General features: G+C 34.5%; 1 protein-coding gene across 2 annotated transcripts; it reads right to left on the reverse strand.

Annotated features, from left to right (window-relative positions):
* Positions 1-922: 922 nt before the first annotated feature.
* LOC130997965 (uncharacterized) lies at positions 923-8,909 on the reverse strand. 2 transcript variants are annotated; one of them, XM_057923403.1, is made up of 10 exons: positions 8,799-8,909; positions 8,587-8,684; positions 6,383-6,580; positions 6,182-6,264; positions 5,259-5,312; positions 3,582-3,824; positions 3,428-3,490; positions 1,791-1,859; positions 1,635-1,680; positions 923-1,296 (listed from the first exon to the last, which is right to left on the reverse strand). In XM_057923403.1, exons 2-10 carry the CDS (start codon positions 8,618-8,620, stop codon positions 1,235-1,237), a joined length of 852 nt encoding a protein of 283 aa, XP_057779386.1. In that variant the 5' UTR covers positions 8,621-8,684; positions 8,799-8,909; the 3' UTR covers positions 923-1,234. The 2 variants fall into 2 exon arrangements, with proteins under 2 accessions (XP_057779386.1, XP_057779384.1); XM_057923401.1 differs by having other exon boundaries at positions 8,587-8,890.
* Positions 8,910-12,038: the final 3,129 nt, after the last annotated feature.

A 12,038-nucleotide genomic window follows, 5' to 3' on the forward strand; every position in this document is an offset into this window, starting at 1 on the left:
GCTCAAATGTTGGCATGCCAGCGTTAAACTAGTGAAAGGTATCTTCCAATTTAAGTAAATCAAATCCAGGGACATTTCTTGTATATGGGGTTGCTTACGAATTTCTTCGGAATTAGCGATTGCAATTTGGATATATTCGAGAAGAGTTAGCCATAGACTTGGTGCTTGGACCTTGGTGATTGGTAGTACTTCTTTTATGGGAGGTAGTAAAAAGTAGTTTCGAACTCTTTTGTAATAATATAATTTTTGGTGGGTCGACTCTGAATCTCTGATGATTAGAAACTGATGCACTAAACTAGAGTCGTTGGAAAATATATATGTATATGTATATTTTTATAAATTATACTATAAATAAATAAAGATTGTGTAGGCCGTGGACTGGGCCTTTGTGATCTTGTCTGTTTCAATAAAGCTTTTGCTTGCTACACAGGTTTGGATATCTTGGAAGCTTTCATATGTTTGGCGAAATTTTATGTTGGAGATGCTCAGTTGGAAGCTAGGAGATGGATAAAATTTGATAAACATCTTTCTCTTGAAAGGCCTTACAAGGGGAGAAAGCTGTGCTATACTTTTATAAGTCAATGTGGAACAGAGTGGCTTCAACATATAGTGTACTCGAGCCATGAAGGATGCATGGCTTCTTCATATCTCTTTGAGAAAGGTGGTCTGTAACTTCTTCATCATCAAGGACTCGAACTTCATGTTACCATTGTCTGGGAGCTTAAATATTTAGAATTTTGCCAAATACTAATAATTTTCAGAGAAATCTGTAGTATATTAATAATACTATCGAAAAAACAAGTAAATTAGTTTTAAAAAACCAGATGTTCCCATCCCCACTCGCTTAGGGCCTTTGGGTGAAGGAATTCACCGGCTGAGTTGGGGATCATTTGCCGAAAGCTCAAAATGTTTAAACTCAACGTTTATGTTGGATTAAATCCCATTCATCTTTTTAATTTTACACGAGTGCAAACACATAACAGTCACCGCAGATACAAATAAAACTACTAACAAAAATATCAGATTACTAAATAGAATCCATACTAGAAGTAAGAGGAGTAATTATCTGCTGCTTCAGACTTGATCCTCTTTCTCACACCAACTGCCGAGCAATAAAACTTACATAACCAAAAATTAAAAGGAAAAAAGAAACGAAACTGCATCTCGTGATTTTGCAAAGGCGTAGCGAAGGTCAATGCTTCAGCGGATGTGTTGGCAGCCATTTCAGGCGACATTACTTGATACTGTGAAAAGATGGCAATACAGCAATGAGGGGATCTCCGTAACCAACGGCTTCTGTAAACAAGTTCAAATATAACTATGTAAGGACTAAGCAGTTATATTAAATAACCAAGAGAGCAAATAGAATAAATTTGCGCCGCCTAATAGGAATTTAGGGAGCGGATGAAACATGTGATCGCTCCCCATATCGCATGTATAGATCAATTAGTTGAATTTTTGTTACTAATAAAGCAGTTTTCTTTCCTCTAATTTGGTTTTGTTATCGCTTTTGGAAAAGCTATCTACTACATAAAGAAGAATTTTAGTAAAGTAGGAAAGCCAGAGACTAATGGAGAAAATTTTCACATAAATGGAAACGTAAATTGGAAGAAAAATATCCTAGGTTTTTATACCTCCATCGTTGAAAAGAAGCTTTAAAACTTCTCCAGCCACATCCGACTGTTCAATGGTTATCCCACGTGATCATGAAAGAAGATGGAAAGTCATTAGAATAGAGTCTAATCTCCAAGGCCGGGCAAAAATATAACAGAGTCGAAAGTAAGACTCACTTTGACAGGGAGTTCAGTGCCAAACTGATCCAAGAAGCCTATCACCTGTCCCTCCTTGATCACGTCACCCTACAAGTAAGCAAAAGCACAAGAATAATATATTACACCAATGCACATTGTATCATTTTGTGTACATGAATTCCAATAAAATGGAACCAGTATCATAAAGAAAGCAACCTCGCTAATTAAGTAAGGAACATCAACCTAATAATTAAGGAACCCTGTATATATCGGGAGATTATAATGTAAAACTCAGTAGAAAGTAGCCCTCATGCGCATAGGAGAAGAAGTGATACCAATAAAAAGCCTAAGCTAACAAATGACTAATGATAGAACTGATATGACCTATCCTGACACAAGACAGACTAAAAAATCTGAAAGAAGTTGTCATTCTCTCCACAATATCAGGGCATTATTTTATATGAAGTCATAAAATCAGAGCTAACTTCTGTTGTTTTGTATAAAATAAAAATTTTGGGAGTATACAGACAGAACGTATCATTTGTAAGAGTCACAACATGTAATCATATTTCACGCATAAGGGAACATTATCATCTTATTGAGGACAAGAAAGTAATCTTGCTTTCTTAGTTCAGGTATCAGGAGTTTAGTGTGCAGGCAAACGGGAAACATATTTCAGATGGAGCAATGAAGTAGGTGATTCTTGATCTAAACAAAATAATATATACATATATATATATATATATATCTCAATTTAAAATGAGAACTGAGAACACTGCACTGACGTATAAAGTTACTGTATTCACTATGCAATTAACTACACTCGGAAAAAATGAATATATATATATATATATATATATATATATATATATATATACTCCCTCCGTCCCTGAAATGGCTTCCTCTTTGGGGACGGCACGGGTTTTAATAAAAAGTTGTAAAGTGTATTGATAGTGGAGAAAAAGTGATATAATTATTATTGAAAGTTGTGAAAAGTGTTATAATTAGTATTGGGAGTGGTGAAAAGTGAAAAGTAAGAATAAATAAAGTATTATTAGTGGTGGGGTAGGTTTCCAAAAATGGAAAGAAAGAAATAGGAAGTTATTTGGGGGACGTCCCAAAATGGAAAAAGAGGAAGTTATTTTAGGGACGGAGGGAGTATATATATTCACTCCCTTCAGGATTCGAACCCAGGTGGTGCATTCATCCATCAAGATGATGCATCCACCGTAGATCTTCATGATCTAGGGGTTGAGAATGGTTCTCCGTTCTTATTTTAAATCTTTGTTCTCATTTGAACCTCTCCCTATATATATATATATATATATATATATATATATATGTACTCAAACTCTCTTTTACACAAGGAAGATCTTGGGTGTCCCAAAAGGGACAAACAAAAGATATGCATCCATGATCCATCATAATCACAGAGACCTTTGTGAATATTTAAGGTGCAGAAAATGATACGTGAAAGGAGTAACAAAGATTAGCAATTTTAGAAATGATGTGCGAATAAATGTAATTCCAATGCCTTTTACTAAAAGCTCTAAGCCTCTAATCATTCCCCATCTCTGGACAATAAGGTCCACAGCACTCTCCACCAAGCAGAAAGAGAGGAAAGATTATAATTAATAACAGGAACACATGAAGGAAAGTTCCTCACAAGGTAGTACCTCTTTACATGCAGGTGGTTGCTTCTTTCCTTTTAGAGTCCTGGCTCTTCTAAATGAACCAACCTATCATGGACAAGAGAGAGAGAGCTATGGAAGTTTGTTCCTAACTTGTAGATATTAGCAAAGAACTAATTGAAGGTCACAGAATACATACCGTGGGTGATGATACTATAACATACCCACTGGATCCAGAAGCCTCCAGGGCTGCCAATTTGGCTGCCTTCTCAACAGAGACATTTGTAAATGGACTCACTTTCTCTGCAGAAGATTTAGATGGGGGTGGAGGAGGAACAACAGGTTTACTTGGAGCAGAAGATGCTGTTTCATGAGGAACAACAGGTGCGGGTATTGCCGGGCCATCAATATTCCGCTTCATGTGGATCTCAAAGGCTCCTAACTGTTATATGATGGTGGGAGAAATCCATACAAAATCATGTCAAAAGCATGGATCAGTGAAATCAATAGCAGTCAGCTAATAGTTCTGCAAGTTACTCCAAATATTGTTGCTTAAATGAACAATTTCTCTCTCGTCACTAAATATTGTTTTTCCTTGTGTGCATGCATAATAGTCCAATGTTCAAGATGTGGTGGAGTTTCTGATAGCTAGGTTATCTGAATGAATAAAATATCATCAAGCTAACTTTTGGTCAATTTCCGAGCTTTCTTATTATTTTATGTGCGGTTCAAAGTCTTCACAGTAATGGATTGTATACAACTAGGAAATGAAAGCAAATAAGAACTTCATTGCACTGCAAGAAGTAAACAGGAAGCTGCTAGGAGAGCGCAACTGCTAAAACTAGCACCCCACCCAGAAAGATGCGAGGAGGGATTCCACCTTTGAGAATATGCCTCAATTTTGACAGCAGCATCATGCTGCAATTTGCACAAGCCAAGACACAAAAGAGGGCCATACAATGGCAGTAGTATGGCACAAACAAGCTTTGGGTCACTCAATAGCAAAATCCCCAAGTATAAACTATCCTCAAGTTTTTACTATACATTTAAGGAGTTTTGCAAAGCATCTCAATCTAATTCTGACATATTCTAAGGGAGCGTTTACTTTACATGATTGATAAGATGGGTGATTGAGTATTTTTATCCTCAATAGTATGATTTCTCCAATCCCACCCTTTTGATGGGATAAGAATCAAGCAAAACTAGCTCAAATGATATATATAATCAAGAGACTTTGGATATCCAAAAATTTCAATCCATCAAAGTAAACAAGCGATTAGCCTTATTATTTTTATCTATCAAGGCTAATCCTTCAAAGTAAATGCCCCCTAATTGAATAGGAAGAAAAATTCAAGATGGAAGAAGTGAAGAGAATACAAGAAGATAAGGTTGAAGATCAACTCAACAAACGGAACTAGTACCATCTTAAGAGTTCTTTAAATTTTAATCACTATATTTATGACTAAATTTAGCTCTCTTTAAGTTATATCATAAAAAAGACTTCTGCTTCCAGCTTCTAAGGACATGATGCAGCTCTGTGATTGTTAGAATTCTTTTTTTGCAATTAATTGATGTCCATAATTTGTTTTGTTTTTAAGATTAATGTTGAATTTGTCTTGATTAAAAAATACAATAAAAGTAGATGGTTTGAAATCTAACTTAAAATTGAGAAGTGAAAAATTGAATTTTCCCAAGACTGAAATGTATTGGGATTATCGTAAAACAGAGATATCTATCAAATTCATCTAACATCTGCTCCCACTGAATTTTAAATGAGTCGCAAGCTTTTAGAAATTATAAAATTTGCTAGTCCAGTAAAAGAAGTCAGAGATAGTAACTGGATTGAAGAGCCAGCTTATATAGAAAGATTATCTACCTTGACTTTCAGCTCAGCGATCTTCGTCTCATCACAAACTTCTGTCAGCAGGGCCTGAAAAAGAACATACATTAATATTTTTTAAAGTAAATAGAGCAATAATCCAAGATACTCGCTTAAAACTGTGATATGCCAAAGAACAGTAAAAGGAAGAAATTCACAACCACCTGCTAAATCCAAGAAAACGCTTTATATGGCATTCAGGGATTCTATGAATGATGAATGTGGTGAATCACAGCTAAAGGGAGTACATCTTTGTGGAGTGCTATCAATTACCAAAAAGTATATTCTCAGTTATTTTTTAGGTTAATGATAGAAGATCTACATAGAGATATAGAATTATAATCACATGAGCTTTTCTGAAAAAGCTAAACAATGACTCTTATCGGCGATAAGCTACGGTGATTAATGTGATGTACTACAGTTTATACTCCTGGTTTTCCACCATGTGAGATTCAACTGTTAGCAACCCTCGCACTTCTAATACTTCATCAATGACCATAAGAGGCTCAACTCTGATTTACCACATATGAGCAAATATAAGACCTTGCACACAGCTTTTGAGTCCGCAAATCAGTTCTTTCATATTCAACACCTACTGCCTAACACTAATAAACAATAATCATTTGGGTACACAATCTGTTCTTAACAGCTGTAGCTAATTAAAGTTCATCAGTACTGTGTACTTTTATGATTACCAATCACAAAGTCAAAGGTTTGTGAGCAAAAAAAGTGTTTGTATCTCAAACGTTTCTCCTATTGAAGGAAACACCGAACTATAAATCAATTTGAGTATTGAAGAACGAAGGAGGGGCTGCAGGAAAAGTTACTGAATCTACTAATCTATGGTTGATTCTGCATTAACAAATAAAGCATTTTGAGAGAAAAATATGAATGAAACAAGATGAAATCCGAAATAACACCTCAAAACCAGTGGGAAAAGTTGCACTTATTGGTGTTTTTTTCTCTAGTGCACCATTTGACAGAACAGCTCCGTTAGGATCACCTGCAGTGGAAGTAGACATGATATGATTTCAAACACTAATAATTACAAAAAGAACTAAATTTATTATGTACTCAAGACATCTGTTGTTCAATAGCAATGGAGAATAATGACAACCCACCTTTGGCTTTGGCTGAAATAGTAGCTTCAGAGGTCTTTGCACATGAAACAAGTAGTGCCCCATGTCTTTTTCTAGATGAAAGATTCTTTCCACCACAGGCAGGCAGTTTACTTAGGCCACAGTAAGCAGCACCATTCATTGTAACCATGCCAGGTCTTTGAAGAACAAACTTAAGAAGGGAATTTGTGCCAACCGCATCTGAAAGCACAATGTCATCAAATAGCTGCTTTATATATGATTGAGCAATTTATATGTAAGAAAAACTGCTGTTTTGGCAAGATATGAAGTTTGAATTTATTTCGGACCAATTTACAATCTTACATAGACCACATATCTACATGATGAATCAACAGTTGAGTCTGCTGAAAACCTAATCCCTCCAGGCAAGGTTGAGAGTATCAGTACTTGCACAAAAATTGGTATCTTATTTTTTGGGAAATATTGATTGATTATCAGTATCGGTCAAAATATATTTAGAAAAAAAGTCCTATTTGCTCAATATTTGTCTTATTTATATTACTTAACTGACTAACTTTCTTTCTTTTTTCTGGAGTGGAACAAACAAACACATATTGAAATTGATATAAATCCAAACCTCAATGGAAATTTCCTTACCCCACTGTTAATCATAGTGACCAAGAACATATGAAAGTATTGCGAATATCATGAAAATTTCCGGATACATTAATACTTGCCTTCAGGGCATACATACTTATTTTCATCCCTATGCATGCATTTCTCATGAATAGGTGTTGTAAAAATCTATTCCAACCTAATTTTCTGTTAGAACCACAAAAAAGCAAAAGGAAACTTGAAATAAGCCATACTATGATGTGGTTTTTTTTACCAACAACTAGGATTCTTAGCCGCCTGCCAGAGAAACCCACCCTCTTCTCCAGCAGGATGTTTGCCAGCAGAACCCATATCACAATAGTATCTAAGGACATCTTTCTATGTGCTTTTCACTTAAACTGGTACTATTATTCAAGAAAATTCTGAACCTTGAGGCACACAATCGTACTCCCTCCATCCCAACTAACTTGATCAATATTCCTTTTTGGGCCGTCCCAACTAACTTGATCAATTTCCTTATATGGAAAGACCTTTTCACTTTATTACCAAAAAGAAATTGATCAACTTAGGTGGGACGGATTGAGTATATCACCAATACCTATTTTACACAGTGGACCATCAGAAAAATGTCAAAACGAGTCATCATTGTGGAAAAACATTTCTAAGGAATGTACCCAAAGGAAATTGACCAACTGTGAGGGTACAAAAATTTGAGAGCTGCACTGCTTACACAGATACCGTGTTACTTGAATAGTTGAATATATATTTCATAGGCAAATATGATATAAAAGAGTGAAAAAAAGGTTGGATTACTTTATAGAGCCCAAGTTACTAGCAGTTTTGCAATAGTTAATATTATGACCACTCAATCAAAAATTGATATCAAGAATACGAGTAAGATGTAGTAAAATCTAAGACAATTGAGTAAAAACGAGATTAGATTAATAAGAAGAGGCGCATGATAGCAATTTTGCTTGGTTAAATAATGTGACCACTCAATTCAACAGTTTCCAAGATCATAATATTTTTATAATAGAACATCAAAACATGAAGGACAACTATGAACTCGGCACACAAATAGGTTATTCTGATCAGGATATTCTTTCTGCTTCATGAATCCTTCGCAGCAAATTTCATTACAAGCATGATGATCGAACCAAAACTGGCTACAAAAAATAGATACATACAGAGTGCATAGTTCACACAAAGTTAAAAACCTGCTGCTTCATTCTTTCCTCTTCCAAATTCGTAGTGTGACATAAACTATTCCGGTGCTAAGATGTTATAAATAATTACCACCCATACTTATCATTTCTAAATTTACATCATTTTGCATCTGTGTCAGCTCACAATAAGAAAACGAAACAACAGCACTCCCAGATAACTAGCAACATGTAAAAATTTACAGAGAAAATAGAAATAAAGGCCTGTGTTCTAATCACAGCACAAACTAATCTTAAACTAATACAATGTCCGCTAAACAGCAAAACAATTTCAAACAAATAGATCATAAAACGCAGAGTCAATGCATTTTCAGATCATGCGAACTATACAACCAAACACACAAATGCGTGCATATCTGAAAACACAAATTGAACCACACAAACACAAGATGAAGAGTAAACGCTAACATTCGAAGGAGCGGAGAACAGCGGCGGACTCCATGGTGCTCAACTTCCAATAACCGCAGAGATCCAACAGGAAATCGAAGCTCAAGAGAGCTAATTTTCTGCGTGTACAGCGAGAAATGAGAAATGAGAAGGCGACGGGTATTACAATGTGAGCTTAGTGAGTAATGAGAGACAGTGAGTTGGTGAGTGTTTGTTAAGTAGTTCGTTTATACTTCGTAATTTCCGCCCCCTTTCTTCAGTTTCTCCACCCGCTCAGATCCCTCTATGTTTCCTTTGCTAATCTCTCTGCCTTTCATCCAATTATCCTGCGCTTTCATTTTTAATACTTTGCTTATTTGAAAATTAAAACTTCAATAAGTATTTTAGAACTCTCTAATTGTTCTTCATAAAAATAAAAAGACTCGGCATGTTTGTTTGTTAGGAAAGTAATATGAATTGGCCCAGGAAAATGATTCCATGAAAAATGAATCCTAATAGATTCATTATCCAGTGTTTGGAAATATCAAAACTAATTATTAGGATTCTGGATTGTATCATTAAATAAATATATTTAATTAATATATGTAAGAATTAAAGTGATATTTCCCCTTAATTTTATAGCAACAACAAAGTACATTATTAAGATTAACTAAATGATTTATAATTCTAAAATTAAATTCATTTTTTTTCTTAGATAATAATAATAATAATAATAATAATAATAATAATAATAATAATAATAATAATAATAATAATAATAAGTATGATTCATAATTCTAAGAATTAAATTATGATTTCTTAAAATAATTCATGAATTAATTAATTAATTAATTAATTAATAATAATAATAATAATAACAATAATAATAATAATAAAAATAATAATAATAATAATAATAATAAGTATGATTCATAATTCTAAAAATTAAATTATGATTTTCTTAAAATAATAATAATAATAATAATAATAATAATAATTTTCATTTTATAAAAAAATAATATTGGATATATATGTAAGTAAGAATCCTAAGAATGAGAAAAAAAAATACCTAAGAAAAGCTAGGAATGAGAATCCTGAAAAGTTGTACTACTTTCCTTGTTTTTAGGATTCTGATTACTTTCTCTATCTGACAAAAATTTAACCAAACACATGAATTTAACATTTTGGAATCAGATTACTTTCCCAGGACAGAATCCGTGCCAAACAAACATGCCCTTAGGCCCAGTTTGATAGGTAAGTTAAGGGCTTATTAGGTGTTTAATAGAGTTTTTTTTATGTTTGATAAGTAAGTAAAATTAAGTGGAAGGTCCGAAGTTGGACGCTGGCCCGAGGCTAAATCATTGTTCCTCAAAGGAATTACAACTGGGAATCACCCTTGGTTTGTGAAGCTCAAAGCTACGGTAAGCCTTGTTAATTTTTTTGTTCACACAATTGCCCCCAATTCCCATCACCACAACCACCACCACCACCACCATGCCCTAGTCGACATCGTCGTTTCTCACTGACGTTCGCCGGCTGTCAGTAGTTGCAACGATGGCGGTATTAAATATGGGCAAGGGAACTAGGGCTATTTTCGATTTTGAGGTTTGGGAACTAGGAAAATTGGTTGAGAGGGTTGCTTGGTTGAGAAATTGACCGAGGCATCTAGAGGCGGCGCCCTCATCCGGACACAGCCTCGCCGGAGCCGTTCACGGAGGTGCACTGATCGGAAGAGTGAGGGAGAGAGAGAGAATCGAGAGTGGCTTCTTCTTCAGAGATGGTCGCCATGGATTTCTTCTTCTTCACGACCAGAGAGAGAGAATAGTTTGGCTGCCACAGGCCCACGACGGTGGTTTTTCTTCTTCACGGCGTGACACTGCTTCAATCGAAATTGGTTGAAAAAAATCCAACCTTTTTGAGGCCTGGCACGACTTTGGAGAGACTGATGAAGAGTTGGCTTGGTTTCTCTCTCCTCTTACTCTCGGCAACGACGTGATCCATGGCTTGTGCAGGAGTTCTTGTTGCTGCATAAGAATTAACCCTTTTTTGTGAGTAAGGATAGTATATGTCGTTGCTGTTGGAATCATCCTTTGTGGAAGACGAGAAATGTGTAATTTCAAAGGTTAGAGAGTAGTCAAGATTTATGGAGCTTTAATCCATTTGTGGTGAATTTGAGCTATCAAAATAGATCAATTTTGGGGTTGCTGCAATAGAATTTGATGAAGAATTGTTGTTGTTGTCGGAAATTTGGGGTTTGATGCTTCTTCCATTTGAGTGGATCTCTGGGAAAAATTGGCTTCAGATCAAAGATCTCATCATAATAATCCATAAGATCTCTAGGTATTTTGGTCATTTCATGCTCTTAACTTGGTATTGGTTTTGGATATCAAACACTGAACATCTATTTACATGCTTTTGCAAAGGTTCTACCAAATGCACAACCTACATAACATAACAAGCCCAACCAAGTTACGTTTCATTAGGTTTGTGTAGATGGACTTATCTCAACTTAGTTTTCAAACACACCCTTATTGTTGTTTGTTTAGAAAAGGGTTATTAGCCGTAAATACACAATTTTTTTTTACATTTTTTTGAAATTTAATATGACTTAGCTCACAAGTACATAAATTTAACGTTTTTTCTGATTTTTAATACTGATAAGAAAAAACTCAAATTTATTGTCGACGTGGATGCCAGAATACATATTTCACTCTAAATAAATTCAATCTGAAACAGTTAAAAACTACGAATAGTTAGACAATGCTGAAATATAGCATAAATTGTGTAAACAAAAACCAATAATTAGAGTTTTTTCTTGTCGGTATCAAAAATAAAAAAAGACGTTAAGTTCTTGTTGACTCAACTAGAAACACCTCTAAGTTGACTTGCAATAGAACAAGGACATCCTAACGATGGTAAGTTGACCCAATGTCATCTCTCAAGGAAGATCTTTAAGGGCAATTAATTATGTCACACGAAAACAGTAAACTAAGGATTATTAACTAAAACTTGGAAAGTAAACTTAACTTGAATTTAAACTTAACTAGAAACTTAAACTTAAAATTATCTAGGCGAATTAAACTATAAAACCCTAGGCAAGAATTAAACGCATAAAAGTAAAGGAACTTGGAATTTAAATACTAACTAGGAATTTAAATACTTGTAATTTAAAAGCTTCTAATCTAATCTAGATAGGCAGAAACGAAATTGCATAATTTAAAGGAAAGCATCATAAAAACGCATAAACTAAATTGCATAATTAAAAGTGCAGAATTTAAATAGCAGAATTTAAAGAAACGCATGTAAAAGCAAATAAGTAAACTTGATTAAGAAATACCATAAAATCGTCTCGAGAAGCAATCTGTCACGTAATTACAACTCTAAACAAAAAACTAATCAAAAACATGAATTGAAAGAACTATACTAAACTAACTAAGAACATGAATCAAAACTAAGACTAAGAAAGCAATAAACCTAAGCCTTCGGCTGCCTAG

Source organism: Salvia miltiorrhiza, chromosome 8 (genome assembly GCF_028751815.1).
Source record: "Salvia miltiorrhiza cultivar Shanhuang (shh) chromosome 8, IMPLAD_Smil_shh, whole genome shotgun sequence".
Lineage (NCBI taxonomy): Eukaryota > Viridiplantae > Streptophyta > Magnoliopsida > Lamiales > Lamiaceae > Salvia > Salvia miltiorrhiza.

What these genes read in the sequence shown, in the direction of transcription:
- LOC130997965 (XM_057923403.1), bottom strand. Translation starts at nt 8,620, where the DNA reads ATGGAGTCCGCCGCTGTTCTCCGCTCCTTCGAAT. An exon ending in GCACTGAACTCCCTGTCAAA is followed by an intron (nt 1,681 to 1,790) that starts GTGAGTCTTACT and finishes ACCATTGAACAG; the next exon opens with TCGGATGTGGCTGGAGAAGT. An exon ending in GCTTCTTTTCAACGATGGAG is followed by an intron (nt 1,297 to 1,634) that starts GTATAAAAACCT and finishes ACTTGTTTACAG; the next exon opens with AAGCCGTTGGTTACGGAGAT.